The 21,541-nt window shown below is 32.0% G+C and overlaps 3 protein-coding genes across 3 annotated transcripts; 1 reads left to right on the forward strand and 2 right to left on the reverse strand.

The window, feature by feature from the left end:
• Positions 1-4,376: 4,376 nt before the first annotated feature.
• HELRODRAFT_167800 (hypothetical protein) lies at positions 4,377-5,249 on the reverse strand (the record flags this gene model as incomplete). Its single annotated transcript, XM_009013534.1, has 1 exon — positions 4,377-5,249. One exon carries the CDS (start codon positions 5,247-5,249, stop codon positions 4,377-4,379), a length of 873 nt encoding a protein of 290 aa, XP_009011782.1.
• A 726-nt stretch (positions 5,250-5,975) lies between these two features.
• On the forward strand, positions 5,976-17,655 carry HELRODRAFT_109371 (hypothetical protein). The gene is made up of 28 exons (XM_009013535.1): positions 5,976-6,062; positions 6,604-6,773; positions 6,861-6,937; positions 7,017-7,043; positions 7,136-7,239; positions 7,375-7,544; positions 8,097-8,219; positions 8,378-8,490; positions 8,696-8,785; positions 9,101-9,173; positions 9,375-9,467; positions 9,797-9,888; positions 10,130-10,210; positions 10,496-10,599; positions 12,122-12,224; positions 12,544-12,639; positions 13,077-13,186; positions 13,689-13,833; positions 14,126-14,236; positions 14,420-14,540; positions 14,782-14,873; positions 15,013-15,124; positions 15,270-15,437; positions 15,663-15,787; positions 15,996-16,143; positions 16,319-16,378; positions 16,496-16,677; positions 17,072-17,655. Exons 2-28 carry the CDS (start codon positions 6,617-6,619, stop codon positions 17,165-17,167), a joined length of 2,973 nt encoding a protein of 990 aa, XP_009011783.1. The 5' UTR covers positions 5,976-6,062; positions 6,604-6,616; the 3' UTR covers positions 17,168-17,655.
• Positions 17,647-21,141, reverse strand: HELRODRAFT_73260 (hypothetical protein; the record flags this gene model as incomplete). Its single annotated transcript, XM_009013536.1, has 8 exons — positions 17,647-17,787; positions 18,390-18,517; positions 18,911-18,998; positions 19,428-19,565; positions 19,765-19,852; positions 19,930-20,056; positions 20,136-20,207; positions 21,021-21,141. 8 exons carry the CDS (start codon positions 21,139-21,141, stop codon positions 17,647-17,649), a joined length of 903 nt encoding a protein of 300 aa, XP_009011784.1.
• Between the last annotated feature and the right edge of the window lie 400 nt (positions 21,142-21,541).

Raw genomic sequence — 21,541 nt, forward strand, 5'->3', positions numbered from 1 at the left:
TTATTAATAATATATATATATATATATATATATATATTTTTATTTTTTTTTTATTTATTTTTTTTTTATTTAACACAACTGACCAGAGGGCCCAACGGACCACTTACCCAATCAGGAAGAGAAAAAGAAATGTTATAAAGTTAGGCAATTGGCAGACAGATGAAAAGTCAACACACACAAAAAAAAACAAAATAAAAAAAACAAAATAAGAAAATATTAAACATAAATTTGCATAGTTATTCCTAACACCGTCATTAATGCATTGATCGAAAAATAGGTAATTTTTAAAACGAACGGTTGAAATACATACGAACATCAAATAATGTTTAAAAAAACCATTATTAAACAAAATACACAGTATATTCCATAAATAATAGGTTGTTGAATATAGGTATATGAAAACAAAAATAACAAATTAATTTATTGATCATTTGTTAAAAAATCCTTCAAGTCAACGGAGAGTAGTTTGCGTCTAAAAACATCATAAGTTGGAGATGAGATGAGACAACTTCATCCGGTAGTGCATTCCACACTCGAACCACTCTGTTGAAGAAGATATATATGTATTATCGCTTGAATTGCATTCACGAAGTCTCTTGCCATGACCACGAGTTGACAAATAATGAGATGGAACAAAATTATCTTTCAAATGTTGAACAGTGAGATTGTTAAGTATTTTGTATAACAAACATGAATCAATCGGCGATGTTCCAATGTTTGTATTTTGACAAAGTGTAAACGAGACAGATACGGAAGATGGTGGATTGAAGCAATGGCCTTAGTGAATCTCCTTTGAACTTTTTCGACACCAGACAGTTGAGCAATATTCCAGTAGAGGACGGACATAAGTGCAAAAGGCCTTGTTGAGCAAGTCTTTATCCTTGGATGTAAAACATTTAACAATAAGACGAGCACGGGTAGAAGATCTATGCGAAATGTTGTTAATATGATGTTTAAAACTTAGTTTATTATCGAATATTACACCTAGATCTTTAAAATATTCGACAGGTGTCAGAATGTGATTTTCTATCACATACTGATTTATGGCAGTAACATTTTTTGAACATGGTAGAAATGAGCAAAGCGAACATTTGTTAGGAGAAAGCGGTAGTTGCCATCTGATGCTCCACGCGATAATATCGTTAAGGACCTGTTGCAGTTGGAATGAATTTGATGAACCGGCATACAATTTGATATCATCAGCAAAGAGCAGCATAGAGACATGTTGAGATGAAAGGCAGTCTTCAATATCATTGATGAAGATGAGAAACAGGGTGGGTCCCAGAACGCTGCCTTGGGGTACCCCACTTGTTACTGCAACTGGACTGGACAGTTTATTTTGAATCTTGACTATCTGTGAACGGTTATATAGAAAATCTGTTATCCATCCGAGCAAATTTTCGCGAATGCCATATGCTTTTAGCTTACAGATTAGCTTTGTGTGCGAGACTGAGTCGAAGGCCTTTTGAAAGTCGAGATAGACTGTGTCGCATCTTTCCTTTCTTTGGCGAATTAATAACAGATCGCTTAGAAATTTGAGGAGGTTAGTAGTTGTTGATCTGGCAGGCAAAAAACCGTGCTGAAATTTTGACATTAAATTGTTGTTTAATAAATAAGATATTATATTGTTCTTGACTATTTTTTCCATAACCCGGCAAGATGAGCAGGTAAGTGATATTGGTCTGTAACTGCTGGGGTAATTGGTTGGACCCTTTTTATGGATTGGAGTAACAATTGCTTTTTTCCATTTTGTTGGTAGAGAGTTAATTTTGAATGACGTATCAAATATGTGACACAATGGAAGAGCCAGACTTGAAGCACACATCTTGAGAAACCTGTTTGGTATTCCATCCGGGCCCACTGATGTTGTATTTTTTAATTTGCGCAGAGTGAGATACACAATCTGTGGAGTGAAGCAAGCGTCATTCAATGATTCTGTTGTACGATTTGATAGAGAACAGTTGCTTTTATCATCGATGGTGAAAACAGAGGAAAAATACTCATTGAACAAATTTGCCATCACAACAGGATCAGTAGTTACATTGCTATTATTATTATTAATATTATTGTTAATTATTAAACAGTTATTGTTGTTATTGTTGTAACTATTATTAATGCTACCATTGTTTTCATCACTACCATTAGCAACAATTTTATTATAACTAATTCTATCCTTAAAAATATCAATACCAATACCTACATCACTGTATTCATTGTTATTATTTATGTTAATATTATACTTATAATTATTATCACCTCTGTTATTGTCATTATTACTATCATTATTATTATTGTTATCATTACCATTATTATTATCACCATTGACATTACTAATATTTTTACTACTATTATTGTCAATATTAATACCATATTTATTATTATTATAACTACTATGGACACCATTATTAATACCATCGTTATTATTACTATTGTTATTACAATTACTATTATAATCACCACCACTATTACCATTAACACCACCACTACTAACATCACCATTACTGTCAACATTGCTATCAGTATTTTTATTACCATTATTATTATCATTATCATTACAATTATTTTCACCATTATTTTTGCCATTATTATTACCATTACCGTTTTTATTATTATTACTATTATTATCACCATTATTACTATTATTATCGTTTTCATTACCATTATCATTATTATTACCACCATTATTATCATCATCATTATTATTACCAGTACCATTACCATTACCAATATTATTATTACTATCAATATAATTATCATTACCATTATTATTACCATTATTAACATTATCATAATTATCATTATTATTACTATTTTTATTAATAATTATTAATAAATTATTATTACTAAAACAATTACGATCATCATTGCTGAAATTACTATTACTATTATTATTAGCATTATTATTACTATCACCATCATTATTATCACCACCACTATCATTTTTATTATCATCATCATTACCAGTACCATTACCAATATTATTAATACCATCAATATAATTATCATTACCATTATTATTATCATTATTACCATTATCATGATAACCATTATTATTACCATTTTTATTAATATTGACATCACCATTATTATTATCACTATTATTACCATCACTATTTTTATTATTAATATTATTATTCTCGCCACTATCATTAACCTTACCATCGCTATTATTACTGTTATTAACCACAACAAAATTATTATTATTATTGCTGATATTACTATTTGTATTGTTGTTATTGTTAATTTGGAGGCTGGCTATCAAGGGTTTGGAAAACAGTTTGTTATTGACATAGCGATAAAAATTTTTAACATTCGCTTTAGACAGCAATTGGTTTTCTTTATTTTTGCGGTGTAGATTGGCTAAGTTAGAGCAGTAACAGGAAATCCTCAAATATTGTTCTTTATCAATTGGATTTGAACTTGCTCTCCATTTCCTCCAAAAATAAAGTTTAGTTTTGTATAATAAGCGAAGTGCCCTAGGAGCTTGATGTTGAGACGGTGATTGACTACGTCCAATTTCGGGAACAAAAATCGATATTGCGTGGTTGATTATTTGTTCAAATGTGTCCCAACACATATTGACATTAAAACAGTGCTGAAAATGATAATTCCAATTTATATTAGACAAATAATTATTTATATCATTATAATTAGCACTGTTAAAATCATAGGAGTACGTTTTGATGAATGGGTTGACGTCTGTTGGGTTGTTGATGAAACAGTTGATTTGAAAAGTGATGATGTTGTGATCACTTGAGGCAAGCGGACTGATAATCTCTAACTCGGCCAGTAAACTGGAATCATCAGAAAGTACCAAGTCGAGGATATTTTGACCTCGAGTGGGCTGATCAACCAGTTGTTGCAGACCAAGTTGAATAAATGAATTATAAATTGAGTTATTTGGTGAAGAATAATTGGTCCAGTTGATGAGTGGAAGATTGAAGTCACCTAACAGACAGTTGACATGACCTCTACACAGCTCTCTAATGCATTGTATGCTATCAGTGGCATAATCATCAGCCGACCTGTCAAAACCACCAGGGCGATAGTATGATATGAAGCGGTGATGCGTAGATGATATGGTAATATCAATAGATACTATTTCGATGTGCGAGTATTTAGTTGGTATTATGACCTCTTTGAAAGATGTTGAGTTTTTAATGATAAAGCCCACGCCTCCACTACGTGATCAACAATCTTTTCTAACAAAAACGTATCCGGGAGGTAAAAACAAGCTGTCGCAATCGTCCGGAGAGAGCCATGTCTCAACAACAGAAAAAATATCCGGATCATAATCCGATAGAAATAAAATTAAGTCATTCTTTTTATTTTGTAAGCTTCTGACGTTAGTTAAGGCCAACCGAAGAGGCCTGATTTTAACGAAAGGGCTGTCCTTTGTCAGTCTCCTCCGCTTTAGATTTGTCACCGACTGATTTGGCAAGGCGTCGTGCCTGGCGCTTGATGTAAGCTTGTTCTGCCTGTCTTTTTGACAAATCAAAGTTTATAAAAATATTCCTCGTATCAGGCTTTGAACGTAGGATCCTGGAAGAGAATATTAAATCATCCACTGCCGATGGTCCGGACAAGGTAACACATAGCCTCGAGCTGCCAATACGACGTGTTTTAATGACCTGTGGTTTGATCGCCAGATGTTTCTCATAGAGATCCAGCACAATATCTCTGTCATTGATTCCTGATTGCTCCACAAGACCAGAAATGATCACGTTATTGGCTCGGCGTTCCTCATCTTTACGCTCTCTTTCAACTATCCACAAAGCCTTGGTCATCTGCTCAATCATCGGTGTCTCGTTAAGCTTCAATACCTGTTTCTGACACTCAGAGACACTGGTGGACAATGTGGACATAGTATTGTGAAGTTGACACATCGAATCATTGACGGCGTCTGACATACTTCGGACCGCTCGCTCGAAGCTATTACTGAGGGCCTCCATTCGCAGCAATGTTGATTCAAAAAGTTTGCTCATTAAACCCTCTGAGTTAGCCAGTGATTTGCGTAGATTTTCGTTTGACTTTTCAATAACCAACGTCAGGCTGGAGTCAAACTTTTCAAATATCTTTTCAAGACTGCTGTTGGACAGAGTTATGACTTTTTCAAGGTTTTCGTTAGATTTCTTAAGCAGATTGTCGAAGCACTTCATAGTGTGATCGTTTGACTTATCTAGTATTTTGGCCACAATACTTTCAAATGACTCGACGGGGATTGCTGTTTGATGTTTAGTTGATGACATGATGATACGTATCAGAATTAGGATTTTTTAAATAAAAATTTTTTTAAAAATTTTTAATGGCCAATTATTTAGTTCAGTTTAATAGTCTGCTATATATATATGTTACATGCTAAGTCATAGACCACATAAGTTCACCCCCCCAACCAAAATCTGAAATGACGCCCCTGTTTATACCTTATAATATATCACTCATATGCAGTGGCGTCACTAGGGTTGGTGTCACCCGGTGCGGTAACTCATGGTGTCACCCCTCTCATGACACCCCATAGACATACAGCATTCTTAGCAAAATTTATAAACACGAACAAGTTAAATGTGCTCGGCCGCGGCGCTTAATAATTCGGACGTCGAATTTGTGCTCGGCCGCGGCGCTTAATAATTCGGACGTCGAATTTGAATGGTATAAATGTCGAATACAAAAATGATTTGAACGAAAAAAATTTTATTCATAATACATTTCTGGGCGCTGGGCGGGTTAGGCTGAATTAATGATAAGAATAATTTCATGGAGGGACATAAAAACATGTACAGTGATATTTTGGTATCACCCCCTGTGAGGGTGTCACCCGGTGCGGTCCGCACCCCCCGCACCCCCCTAGTGACGCCACTGCTCATATGTGAATTAAACATTTGATTGCAAAATTGAATACAAACGATAAGATCGGTAAGAAATGTTTTGGTGTTTTTAACTTAGTTTTACTTTTACATTTAATTCATCATTTCGATGTGTTTTAAAGTTATTAATCTTCATCGAGTTTCTACAAAATTGTTCAATACTGCAAGACTAAAAGTCGATCGTTTGTCTAAACTTGCGTTAGTTTTATTGCAATTTGTGTCACGATCGTGTCAAAACTAAAGTACCAATTTCATTTATCTTCGTTTTTTCATTTGATGTCTATTCAATGTTCAATCAATTTCATTTTCAAGCCTTCAGGTTTCAAATAATAAATTATATCTATAAATAATTTATAATATATATCATATATATATATATATATATATCGTTGATACTCATACTGACTCGTTCACGTTCAGTTCAGTTCAGTCGAACAATTTGAAAATTTATGTGTATGCTGTAGTATGTATTAGTATGTATATGACATATGTTAAAATAAAAGTATATCAGCTGTTTATATATTAATAACCTGAGTTGTTTGTTTTGTTAGCTCTTTCTTTTTACCTTTTGTTTGACTGGTTTTATTTTAAAATAAGTCAAGCAACAAGTTAATTTACTAATTGATAATTTTTACTTATGGGCAAGTAATTTGAGTTATTAATTACATGTTAACTATTAATAACATTATTTATTTTGTTAAAATCATTAATTAATTTTTTCTAAAAAATTTCCAACCAGACCTTGTCTCATCATGAATCCCAAAATAAAGGAAATAGTCAATGACATCACAAAACCAGATGAAGACAACAGGTTGTATAGAGGTATCCAGTTTAAGAATGGATTGAAAGTTCTTTTAATCAGTGATTCAACAACAGACAAGTCATCAGCTGCCCTTGATGTTAATATAGGTTAGAGGTGGTGGAGATATTTCACTTTATTCTTTTTTACAGCTCTTTAATGGGTGTTCTGTAATAACCAAACCAAAAAAATTATAGGTAATATGTCTGATCCTGATGAGTTGCCTGGCTTGGCTCATTTTTGTGAACACATGTTATTCCTAGGAACCAAGAAGGTATCACACAGTTTGACAGTGTTTTTGTTATTTTTTCTTCTAAAAAATCTGATAATTATTTTAATTTGTATTATTTCAGTATCCTGAAGAAAATAACTACAACAAGGTATTTAATTTATTGCAGAAATCAATTTAATATATTTGTTTTTTTAAAGATAGTTAAACAAAATTGTAACAAACAATAACTAAATTTGAAAGTTTCTAAGTGAACATGGTGGATCGAGCAATGCATACACCTCCAGTGAAAACACAAATTACTACTTTGATGTCTCTCCTGATCACTTAACAGGGGCTCTCGATAGGTCAAACATTCGTTTTTCACATTAAAATACAAAATGTTGATCACTTGTTGAATCTATTTTTTGTGACCTTATATTTTAGTTTTTCTTTAAGTTTTTATTGTTATTCATAATTATTTTTTAATGTTGCACCTTTAGATTTGCTCAATTTTTTGTCTGCCCTCTCTTTACTGAATCAGCCACAAGCCGAGAACTAAATGCTGTCAATTCAGAAAATGATAAAAATATCCAAAATGATAGTTGGCGCATGCACCAGCTGGAAAAGTCAACGTTCAATCCCAAACATCCATACTCTAAATTTGGAACCGGTATTTTTCTTCTTGCGACGAATGAATTTGGTGTTATTTATATTTGTGTTGTTCCACATTGAGTGTTTGTAAGTTTTAATGATGTTAAATTTGCATGCTGGTTCATTTTGTTGCAGATGACAACAAATGTTTTTTATGTTACTGTCACATCGTCTATACAATACTTTGAATTAAGTTAAGTTTTGAAATTAGCATTTTAATTGGTACCTTTTAAATCAATAATGTAAGTGATGATAATAATTATTTAAATATTTGTGTCAGTCACTCAAATAATTCAGAAATATTCAAAAGTCGAAAAAAAAATCGAAATTATAAATTTTAATAATAATCTGGCACTGGTCAGTCAGTGGCTTCTAGGTTATCATCTACTTAGAGATTGATATAATGTACTTCTTAAGCCAATGATTGTGTTAATGTGTATGCTGATGTTGTTTGAATTGTGAGAATATGAATAGATAGAATTTGAATAAATAAATTGAATAAAAGGGTAGAGTTGTTGGATGTTGGATGCTCGATGCGTAAGTTAAGAATTTGTTCAATTGCTTGAGCCAGGCAATAAGGAGACATTGGACATCATACCTCGTCAGCTGGGATTGAATGTGAGGGAGGAACTGTTGAAGTTTCATGGCAAGTTCTATTCATCCAACATCATGGCTCTGGCTGTTTTAGGAAAAGGTCATTTGTTCTCTCATTTCATCACTTTTTAAGTTATATGAAGAATTTATTATTCGGTGGCCTTTAGTTAATTTGATTTCTTAGTTCTATTTTGGAAAATCTTAATAATTGTATAAGAGCAAATCAAAAATTGTTTTGAATATTGTTAAATCAAAAAGAGAGTTTGGATGAATTGACAACTTTGGTCACCTCGTTATTTTCTGATGTGGAGAACAAAAATGTGACAGTGCCTGAGTGGTTGGATCACCCGTTTGGAGCTGAACAAGCACAAGTCTCATTAATCTTTTCACATTTATTTCCTTAACTATTTATTTGATCTATTTGCTTTTTTTTATTCATATTACTTTGAATAAAACAAAATTGTCTGCTCACAGATGTAACAAATTAAAATTTTTATTTTCACAAATGTTATTGAATGAAGATTAAGGAGATAGTTTTCAGAATGGATTTAAATGATGCTATCAAATTGATTTCAGACGAAATTGACAGTGGTTCCTATAATGGACGTCAGAAGCTTGAATATAACATGGCCCACTCCGGACCTTCATCCTTACTACAAATCCAACGTAGGTTTTGTGATTACTTACATATTTTACTTCAGAAATTTCTATCTATGATGGTTATAAAATCTGCTACATTGAATAATTGACACCTAAATAAAGATTAATTATTAAATGGTAATATCTGGATGTTTTTTTATTTGGAAATTGTTTATTTATTTATCTGGAAATTTTTTTATTTGGCTCTAATCTAATGAATTTTAAATTTTTACATTTTATATATAAACAATAACTATTTGACTCATCATTCATCTTTTGAATCTTCTTACACTTAATAAGTTAGTTTTAAATAAGTAGTACATGACCACAAAAACTTTGCAGCCTGGACATTACCTGGGTCACCTGATTGGTCACGAGGGGCCTGGAAGTCTGCTGTCCGAGCTCAAAAAGAGAGGTACCAACTTTTGTACTGGCGTTCAACGAATGGATGGATAGATGGATGGTTGAATGAGGCTTTATTTATATAGATGGATTGGAAAGATGGATGGAGAATATATTGAGGAATAATTCCATGGAGTGATAATATAAATTTGATGATGTCCAATTAAATGATGGCACTTAATTAGTTTGAAATGACGTATGAACATGAACACAGGATGGGTGAACACGCTGGCAGCTGGAGAGGGCGAGGGTGGCAAGGGCTTCATGTTCTTCAGTGTTCAGGTCGATCTTACTGAGGATGGCATTGGTTAGTGCATGCTGCAGCTACTGCTGCTGCTGATGCTAGTAGTGATGACGATGATGAGGGAGTGAGGATGATGATGGAAACGATGAAGTTGATAATTACGATTTGGTTTAAAAAATGGTTATGATATTATGTGATAATAAATATGATGATTGAAGCCATTTATTAAAATGAGTATTCTCACACATTTACTGATTTACATTTAAAAATCACAAAAAATTAAATTATATGGATTTTTTTTAATAAAATTTATTTTTTTGTCGTTAGTATTGTGTTGGAATGTGTTTTGTTTAGTCTCGTAAGGCATAATAAATGTAATCAAACCATTGCAGAACATGTTGAAGATATCGTATCATTGGTCTTCCAGTATCTGAAGATGCTAAAGAAGGAAGGAGTTAAGGAGTGGATATTCAGCGAATGCCAGGTTGTTGCCTCGCCACTTGAATAATTTTTCAGTGTTTATTTCTTTTCTTGGACAGAATCATTGGTCATGTAGAATTTTATTGTTTGTTGACGGGAAAATGACAAACAAATACGAACGAGAAATATGCTTGTTGCTTGCATCACTTCTGATGTTGCTTTCATGTTTATTTTGTACTCTGTTATATACATCTTGCTTCGTTTCAGTTATTTGGAAAATTTGTTTATTTTATTGTTCTTTTCAGAAACTCAGCGCAATGTCTTTCAGATTTAAAGACAAGACAAAACCAAGTGATTACACAAGCAAATGTGCATCTAAGATGCAGGTTTTGTTCCATTCTATTTTTCTGTTGTATACACTTGTTCTTTTTCCAAATTTGTTATTCAACCTTTTTGTTATTCCTCATGCAACATTTTTCCTGCTAATCACTCAATCTTTTTATCATTCTGTCATTCTATCATTTTTTCATTCCATCATTTTTTAATTTACAGTCTCATTCGTTGTGCTATTTATTTTCATTCTTTCATTACATCATTTTTTATTTATTTATCCTATCATTCTTTTATATTATCATTTCTTTATTTTTCATTCCGTCATTCCATGTTTGCAGATCTTTCCACTGAAGGAAGTTTTGTCGGGGGGATATTTTTACGACCTCTTCAAACCTGAACTCATCGACATGGTCCTCGACAAGCTCTCCCCAGAGCATCTAAGGTGATAGTGCACCTATTTATGATGGTGATGATGATAATGGGGTTCAATAATTGTGATGGTGGTGATGATAATGGGGATGAGGGTAGAAAAAATGATGATGATGCTGGTTGTGATGACGATATTAAAAATGGTGATAAGAGATGGAAGATAATTTTGGTTGTTCATCGAATGGTGATAATGATGAAGAGCATTTGGTGGTAAATATTGGTGGAAAAGCTTTTTATCTATAAAATAACGTTAAATATTATTTATAATGAAGTTCAGATCATTCAAATATGACCAGCAAAATATTTAATAAGCCTTCTCACGTTACACATGTAAACAAAAATATTGATTACTCAAGAACAAATGCTATGTCAGTGTAGTGATGAATTCTAATGATTCATCACCATCATTGTTTGCTTGTATTTACTCTATATACACGTGTATGTGTATGTATTGTATACATATTATGTACACACACACACACACACACACACACACACACACACACACACACACACACACACACATATATATATATATATATATATATATATATATATATATATATATATATATAAGCAATTATTGATGAAAAAAAATAATTAGCAGCCTTACCACTGGAAATATTAATATAATAATATTGAAAAACTTTACGTCCTCGTCGTATAAAACAGATGAGGGAACATTAAAAATCATAGTCATGAATCAATTGAATCAAAACAATCGATTGTAATGACAAATTACAACTTAGAATTTTATTATACCAAGAACAGAACTTTTTCCTAGTTCTTAAAAATGACTGTAATAAGAAGCAAGAGTCAATAATGAAAAGTAGTCCCCTGATATATCCCTTTAAATGTCCAACCGGTGAATGCGGGCATCGAAATTCAGAATATATCGGACACATTGACATGAAGATTAACTATGCTTACACAAAGAGGTGCGGTACAAAGGTATTTAATCGTTAACCATGGAACAGCAATTGCTAGAGAAATAACACAGATGTATTGTATCGCAACAGGAATCAGTTAAATCTAAAATTGCAGAAGCACATAAATAAAGAGAACCCTGTAATAAATCTCCAGCAAAATGGAGTAACTTTGCTACTTACTAAGAAACTAATAATAAAAAGAAATAATGGATCAATGCAAAGGGATCTTTTGGACCCAAAAAGTTTGAACGCACAGATATAAGTATTTATGAAATACAATCAATTCTTGATGACGTACTACATTGAAAATGGTAAAGGATTACCGAAAATAAGCTTTTTCTGTATAAGATAAAAATGAATTTTTTAAAAATATTACGTCATTTTGTTTTTTATACAATTCTCTTAAATATTCATAAGTGGAATCAACAAGTAGCAAGTATGAGTAAATCAATGCGTCCGTCGCAACAAACAACATTAACATAAATTGCTAACGAAAATTCATTTGTTACGGCCTTGGTAGCTGTAGTTTATTGGTTTGTTCGTTTGTTCATTCGTTTGTTCATTCGTTCATTCATTCATTCATATATTCATTCATTTATTAAACAGGTTATGCGTTGTTGGGAAGAAGTTTGCCGGAACTACGAACGTGAAGGAAAAGTGGTATGGCACTGATTATTCGATAACTAAAATACCGAAGGATGTGATCGATGTAAGTCATCTCTGGTGTTGTTGCTGTTCGTGTTGTTGTTAAAATATGTTGTTGTCATTCGTGTTGTTGTTTTTTTTATTGATGTTTTGATGGTCTGTTTATGCTGTCTTCATATCCATTTCTCTAAGAATTTCAATGTTTCAATTGTTGTTTGCTCAAGATTTTATGAAGTGCCGGTTTTATTTATTTGTGTTACTTTCAGGTTAGTTATGCTTTATTAACAATCACTTTATAGTTTACCTTAATATTTTATACACATATCCACCTTCATTATTTTATTCTTTTCAAAATATAAATATTTCATGGCTTTCATTGACAGGGTTGGCGGAACATAGAGTTGAATGAACGTTTCCTTCTTCCAGAGGTCAACGACTTTATACCAACGAACTTTGAACTTTTACCTATTACCCCTAAAGTAGTTTCATTCATTTATTTATGTGTTATTCACTCATTCAATCTACCTTTTATTTTTTCCTTCATTTGTTATTTACACAGTTGTTTTTCATTCTTTCAATCGCGTCTTTCATTCATTCGATTTGTCATTCATTCATTCTGCCATACTATCCACTGATCCAAATAATTTTATTCAATTTGAACCATATTTATAATTATTTGTTAAATTAAATACCTGAAATCAAGGCTTCATTTAATTCATGATTATTTTTTAAAATTAAATCATCAAAACATATGCATGTATATATTGCTGAAGTCGTTAACGTTAGCGTCGCGATGTTACATTTCTTGTGCTACTTAGGTTATTATTTTTTGTTTTTCACATACTGACACATCGTGCTATGTAATGTTTTTTTTTCAAATGAAATGAACCACCACTCACCACAACCACCACACCAGTCCATCCTGCTGCCCAGCATCATACACGAAAGTAACATATCTCGAATATGGTACTGCCAAGATAGCAAGTTCAAGTTACCCAAGGCTTGCTTCACTGTCCAGATATTCAGGTTCATTGGTCTCACAAACTCGCTTTCTTGTGGTTTTATTTACTTCTGATTGGATTCAACATTAGCTACTGTACTTGTTTTATTTTACTTCATTCACTTACATTTTTTTAAATGTTTTTTCTATCTTTTTTTAGTTTTTCATATAAACTTCTCTGAGTTAAATGTGAATGAATGAAGTTTTGAGTTATGATTAAAGTTTTATCATATTTCCAAAGTTTTGTAAATATTCAACGTGAAATTAATTAGTTTATTGTTTCGTTATAAAAATTAATTTTTCACATTTTGTAGTCAGATAATTGTAGAAATTATTAAAAGTAATTTTATCTTTTAAAAATATTTTTATTGTTATCTTTACTGGGTTTTTATATTTATTTGCAAATAATATTCAAATGCTTTCGTAAGAGCATTGTTAACAATTAGAATATTCGTAGAAGATAAAATACTTATACAATTATCTGACAACAAAACTTGAGCGGGTTTAATTAAAAAATGCTCCAATCAGTTCCTCTTCTTATTCGGATCCCCTGTCAGCCAATCTGACCTTCATGTATGGACAGATGTTGAAAGACATTCTCAATGAATACCTCTATGCTGCTGAACTTTCTGGAGTCAAGTACGATCTCAACTGCAATGCGTATGGTCTACAGGTCGGTTTATTTAGTTGTTAGAAGATGTTTTCTTTTGTTTCTTCTTTTTGTTTTGTTGTTGGTTGTATGTTGTTGTTGGCTGCCCCATGAATCATGTTGTTGTCCCGTCATTGACAAAATCATAATACATTCGGTTATACTGATCGTATAAAAGTTTATACATTAACTCTCATTGGTAACTCATTCATTCAAACCATGCTTCAGTTCATATTCAGTGAAGGCCTACAAGTTCGTCAATCAGACCAACTACTTTTTATTTATTTACTCCCGAATTGCTAATTTAATTTTTCAGATTTCTATCGGAGGTTACAATGATAAGCAGCAAAACTTGCTGAGGAAGATTGTTGAAAAGGGCTTACAATTCGATGTTAACAAGCAGCGATTTGATATTCTTCTTGAAAATGTAATTTCTGTGTAATATATTCAATGACCATTATTTTGTGCTATTTATTTGATATTACATAATGTTCTACGTAAATCTTAACAACTCTAACCGGAATGAATGGCTAGTTGAAAGTTTAAAGTTGTTATTAATTGTTTCTCGAGTGAGGAATGATTCAATTTGCAAACTCTCACTTCACTTCAGTACGTGAGGGCTCTGAAAAATTTTCGAGCCGAGCAGCCGCACCAGCACGCCATCTACTACACAAGCCTGCTCATATCAGAACAACAGTGGACCAAGGAGGAGTTGCTGGAAGCTACTGAAGGTGCTTTCTTTCTTTCTTTCTTTTTTGCATCAATTTAGATGCTCTTTTTTCATTGTTCCTTTTGTGGTTGCTATACTAGCTGTTATCTATTTGTTGTAGGCAATAACAATTATATCAAACATATTCAATTTTAAGTATTATAAGTAAAATATTATTCTTGGATTGAACTTACGCGTTAGTATGTCAGCATATCTATACAGTATTAATTAAGTATTAAAAGAGATTTAATTATTAACTGTAGAAACCAAGTTTGAAAAGCTGCTGAATTTTGTGCCTCAACTTTTTGGACAAGTCTTCCTTGAAGCTTTTGTTTATGGCAATGTCTCAATAGAAGTTCGTTTGTTACATTTTTGTTTATAAGCAATACTTTTATTTTTTGCTTGATTTGTTAGTTTATGGCGTCATTTTTTTGGAATTTGACAAATCTTTTTCAAAACATTTGTCAAAATCATAAAATTTCTGCATGTAACAGAAAGCCAAGGTTATGGTGGATCTAATTGAGCAGGCCCTGATTGACACCTACAAGACCCGCCCTCTTTTACCCAGCCAACAGAGACGATTCAGAGAAGTTCAACTGCCAGATGGTTTTTTAATTTTTGAATTCATATTTTTAGAATTTTCGATTAATTCGACGATAAATCATCAATAAATTTAAATAGATTTTGTTACTTTTCGATGTTGCGTCAAATTGGTAAATAACGAAATGCTACTCTCGTTTGAACGAACAAGGTGGATGCTACCGGTACTGCAGGGAGAACGACGTGCACAAGAGTTCGTCACTGGAGATATACTACCAGTGCTGTCCGCAGGAGACCCACAGCAACATGCTGCTCGAACTCTTCTGCCAGATCATTTCGGAACCGTGCTACGACATTCTCAGGACACAGGAACAACTCGGTCCGTCCATCAGATCACTTTCTTTTTTTAAGTTGAACACTTGAACCAAATCTACTTTCTTATATAAACGCTTCACATATCGTTTGTGAATAATTAATAATTTCTTCCGTCGTGTTACTGCTACTTACATTCTTCGTTATATATTGTATCGTGTCGCACGTTACATTGCGTTTATTATTGTCATATGTTACATGGTGCTTGATGTTAAATTGTTTGTTGCTATAGGTTACATCGTGTTCAGTGGAGTGAGAAGACTGCACGGAGTGCAGGGTCTTCGAATCATCGTCCAATCTGATCGCTCACCTGCTTATGTGGAGCAAAGGATCGAACTGTTCATGTTGAAGATGAAGGTTGCAATTATTTTAATATGCTGCTCGTCTTTGAAATTAAGATTACTTTGCCTCGTTTTAAAGTTGTTTCAATATTTTGCTCGTTTATAAATCATTTTTGTTCAGTCATTGTACTGAATTTTATATGGAAAGAGTCAATTTTCTAAGTAATACTCAACGTTCATTAAAGTAGAAAAAATAAATAGAGATCATCATAAAAATTGAACAGAAATACATTGAAGAAATGACAGAGGATATCTTTCAGAAGCATGTTAATGCCGTGGCCACCAAACGTTTAGAAAAGCCCAAAAGGTTGGCTGCTCAAAACCATCGATATTGGTCTGAAATTTCAAATCAGTTCTATAACTTTCAAAGAGGTGCACATTTCTTAAAATATGATTTCAAATTTGTTAAGACTGTTTTATAACATTTTTAACAATTTGTCGCCATAAGCTTAAAGCAATGACCAATAATAAAGCGAATGTTATTATAAAGTAACAATAATAATATAATAATAATAATAATGTTAATATTGAGACAATTTTATCGAAGATGAGGTCGAAGTAAGTCATCTGAAGACCCTGACAAAGAAAGACATCATCAACTTCTATGGGGTGTGTTGATTCTTGTTCATATTTTTTTGTGCTACTGATCCCAAAACGTTAACAAATGCATGTGATTTCATTGTACGACTTTTTTAATAATAATGTTAAACTGAAACTCGTGCACAGGAAATGTTTGCCAGCGACGCTCCGAAGCGTCACAAGTTGTCAGTTCACGTCGTATCAACGGCATCTCCTTCCCTTTCTCCAACTGTGGACGCCAACGTTGATTCAAGTCCTACAAAATCGCCACTGTCGACCAATGTTATCACCAACGGTGACGAAACAGATTCTAACATCGATATTAAGGTTCTTTAATTTTTATTCTGCTCTATCCTGATTTTATTATCAAAATTTCTTAATAAAATAAAAGACTAACAAAAAAGATCTAATCAATTTCTTGAGGTCTGTTGATTCTATTTGTAATTTGTCGTTGACAACACATGTATTCATTTTTTGTATCTCCTTGTATTTTTTTAGTGTCTTTTAATAGATGATTTTTAAATGATAAATAACCCTAACCAACATTATGAAATTTGAGGATAAATGTTATTGATTCTCTGTTTCCTTCAGTCATAATTGCATAAAAATTTGTCAACAACCAATTAGAACTAGGAAAAACCCTCCTTTACGTAGCAACTGTATGTGTACACACACACCTTCCAACTTCCATATAACTACATGCACACGTACACCCATACAGTTCCAGCCGATCGAAGATGTGCAGTCATTCAAAAGAAATCTTGGACTCTTCCCGTTGCCTGTATCCAACCTTACGATGTACAAGTCCAAGCTCTGACCATGCAGTCCAGTCATATCCAACGTGAATGCTGCCGCTGCCCTGGCACCAGGATGCATTTAAATAAATATATGCATGTACGATTGAACTCCTTAGCACATACGTATCAGTATCTAGGTTATTGTATTAGATTTTATCGGTTGTAATTTTATGTATTCAAATCAGTTGAACAAAATATAATTTCTCATTTTGTGGTCAATCTATTTATAAATTTTTTTATTGGAATATACGAGATTGGGGTGAAGCTGTCGAAGTAATTTGACAGACATGTTTTTAATCAGGAATAATCACATTTGTCCACAATATGTAGCAACTGATTTTAAATATTCACATCGGCTGTTTAACAATTTTTGTTGTGGTCATGACAATCTTTTTATTCCAATGAGACTATATAACATACTAGGTTGGTTACGAATGTGTTATATTTATTAACACACATGATTTTATTTTGTGAAAAGGTTTAGTACAATAAAAATGCATTAAAATAAGTTTTTTACACTTTTCAGGCAACGTTCTGAAAAAAATTTATGACTTTTCTCTTTAACGGTCTCCTGTTTTTGTACGCCAAAAAAATTTGAAATCACAGGCGTTTTGATTGAATTTTCGATGGCTTTCTTTGACTTTTTGTTGGGCACTGCTGCTTGATCTTCATCATCTTCCCTAATTTGGCGAAAATCACGGAAATGGTTAAAAAATTAAATAGTTTTCAATTAGCGTTTAAAACACTTCCAAGTAAATATGCGATACGTCTAAAAAATTTATCTTAAAACGAACCAATTGACTTTTTTTAAAATACTTATCAACTTGACAAAACAACTGAAAATGTGGACCAGCAGTGCTCATTAGTAATGGAGTCTTGAACATCTTGAACATTTCCTCCTTTCAGTTACATTTTCATAGTGGATCTGATGTTATTCAGACTTGTACTACTCACGATCAGGATTTTTTTACATTTTCCTACATATTTTTAACTTTTCTATTGCCTCCCAAACCACCAACACGCTGTAAGAGGCTAGTCTTGTTCTTCGCGTTATCAACTTCTACTTTTTCATAACACGACTAAGAAAATAGACTAGGAAGGAGAATAATTTTAATAAAAGTCTAATAAAATATATCTTCAATAACTCATTTATAAAATATTATTTCAATTCATTCGATCAAATATGAAATATTATTTTTTTAGAGTTGACAACATTTGACAAGTCCAAGTTTTGTGTTTTACTGACCATTTAACTGGTAGAGCTTTAGTATCCAATATGCTGCTGGCAGTAGACCAACCAAATCTCACAAATTGTGGAAAACCAAAGATTGGATCGATGTTTTCACTCAGAAACTGTTTTGTCTTGGGATCTGTTCATAATTTAAAAAACTTTTCAAAAAATAAATCTTAAAGCTGTGGTAAATGAAACAAAGTAAAAGACTATAATTTAGTAGGAAATCTAATTATGTTCCATGATAGCAACATTGCTGTGACCAGGCGATTGCATTCTAAACAACAGCGGTTGTATAACACACCTGTAGACATTGGTAGACCTCGACCATCTTAATATACGTTATACATGTATCGTTGGTGAAATTAAAATATGGTTCTTATGTGATGTATTGTTTTCTGCAGGTTTCAGTTGTTTAGACAAAAAAATATTAAAATTGTTACAACAATTTTCCGCCAGCTCTTTAGCTATATGATGCAACAATGTTAGATGTAACAAATGGCATAGCAGATTGAGATTTTTAAAAACTTACCTCCTGGGTAACCAGAGCCATAATCAAACTGATGGAACAAATCACCTTCAATGAACTTCCAGTTTTTTATTGCTTTGTCCCTTGCCACCTTGATTCAATAATTTTAAAACCAGAAACAGTTCATAAAATATTTTAAACAAAGTAACAGCTAATACATGATACATCTTGTAATTTAACATTTATTATTACAATTCCACATCTTAACTCTTAATGTCACCATCATAACCAAACCATATAAGCAAACTTCATTTTCCACACCTTAGCCCATCCTCTGCACCCAAGTTGCCACCCGCTATTAAAATAGATTTATTTTAAAGAAATTATGAGCCATTTATTTTAAAGAAATTATGAGCCATTAAAATTAATGGCTCATAATTTCTTTAAAATAAATGGCTGTTATTATAATAACTAGTTGTATCCATTTTCCATTTGGTTTATATAGAAGCCTAAAGAATACAACATGCACTCGCACACATAATATAATTTAAACATACACACTCATGTACAGCATACTGACCTTAGCACAGATGCTAGCAGCACTGACAATGGGATATATAGAGTCAGCCTTTTTTGAAACAACAATGTCAATATTAGGAAATATTGATTTAAGTTTGGCTTGATAGCTGTTGAAGTCACCAACTGTATCTACGTAAACCTGAAATATGATTATCTACTTACAACAAAACACAAAGTCAAGTAAACTGTTTAGAATCAAAATAACATGCTTTCATGTGGCAACATGGATTCAAATATTTAAAACTTAATGCATTCTGCTTGTAATGCTTGTCATTATATATATCAAATTTATGTTGAAACAGCAATTGTGAATAATAATTTTGAAATTTTAGTCACACTTCTGTTAAGTTGATGCCCAGTTCTAAAACTCTTGATATCAATCCAATTGCAGTATCATGAGACAGAGAATTCAGGTTGTACTTGTTTCTAGTTGGCAAAAAAAAATTGTTTACTTGATAAGTAATAAAATTATCAATAACAGTTACTCAGCAATACTAGCTCACCTTTTCAGCATACTATTTGAAATGTAGTTTGGAGATAATATGTTTATAAGCCATCCCATGTTTGCTTTCTCTGCATCCAACTTCACAAACAAATTGTCTCTTTGTTCTTCTGTCAAGGTCTTTGAATCTAAAATTAACCAAAATTTATAGAAAGTTCTAGAAAAAATTTTAAATTAATATTTTAAACTGTTTATACTATAACTCACCTGCAAAACCTATTGTTTTCAGGAGGCTACTTTTAGCTATAGGGCAATAACAAGTGCCATAAACCATGGGACCTTGTGTACAAGTAAATAAAATGAAAATATAAATAACATTATAATTTATAAACTTAGTGATGACAGATATCATTATTTAAAGTTTGAGTTGAAAGATAATAAAAAATGATGATCACTGAAAAAGTCTTTTATTTTACAATTTCTTAAGTTCCCTAGAAAACTATACAAAAAATCATTTAAACCAAAATTAGGTTATTTTGAAGTTGATGATGTCTTTGGTCAAACTAATTGTGATTGCTTTTACAAATCTTTTTTCTTTCAATAGTTGCTGAATATATGAACTCAGTAATATTATTCTCACTGACCAATCTGACAATATTGGATTAATGAAGAAATAAATAGATTATGATGAGGCTAAATCTTTTACTTTTATATATAGGCATATTATTATTGTTATTATTCAACCAACTTTCAATTTTTTATCTTAGTAGAAATACATACAACCATTAATAAACACAAACAGTCTCTAATCTTGAATTTTTATTTAATTCAATAAACTGGTAAAAGGTTGTTAAATGAAATGTTTGACATGGCCTGTGTTTTTTTAGTATGGCAAATTCATTTAATTAATTGCCAAATCATTAAATAGGTCATTCATACAACAAGTATAAGTTTCATTTTAGATTTTACTAATAAAAATTGATTCCTGCAATGGACAAACAACATAACAATTAACAACTAGAGTAAACATAACAACCAATAATTATCTTTCCTCCAGTTTTCTGGTAGAGTACTGTATTATATTAGTTAGTAAATCTTATAATAAATAAATAAATAGTAACTTCTTTTTAATTAGTTTATTAAAAAAATTACCAAGCACAGGTCCCCTTCCTGCTTCATCAATTCCCATCATACACGGCTCGGATTTACAAACATCTGGGACACCACTTTCAACTTTGCGATTTTTTCTATTGTCGTATTCACCAAAATCCATACTGATTCAACTTTTCAGTTAAATAAGATCAGAAATTTATTTTTTAAAATAAAATTGTGAACTTTCCGCAAAAATAAGTTAACTTTTAAAACGTTTCGATATTTCATGGCGCTTAATTTACGTTATAAAAAAATCCGGTTCTAAACATCTGCTAAACAACTAAATCATTTTTGTTTAATAAACCACGTACTAAAAATTACAAAAGTTACTAAAAATTATGGTAAAACCGGAGATCCGTTCTGGTTGTAAGGTTTGCAGTAGTTTTTTAAATCTTACAAGAAAAACAATGTTTATGACCATTTGATTAAAACACTATCGTCAAAATTAGGTTTGGGTTACTAAAAATATATAGGGCATGATGCAACTAACACCCATGATAGATATATAGAATAGGATACAT

Source organism: Helobdella robusta (genome assembly GCF_000326865.2).
Source record: "Helobdella robusta unplaced genomic scaffold HELROscaffold_12, whole genome shotgun sequence".
Classification (NCBI taxonomy): domain Eukaryota; kingdom Metazoa; phylum Annelida; class Clitellata; order Rhynchobdellida; family Glossiphoniidae; genus Helobdella; species Helobdella robusta.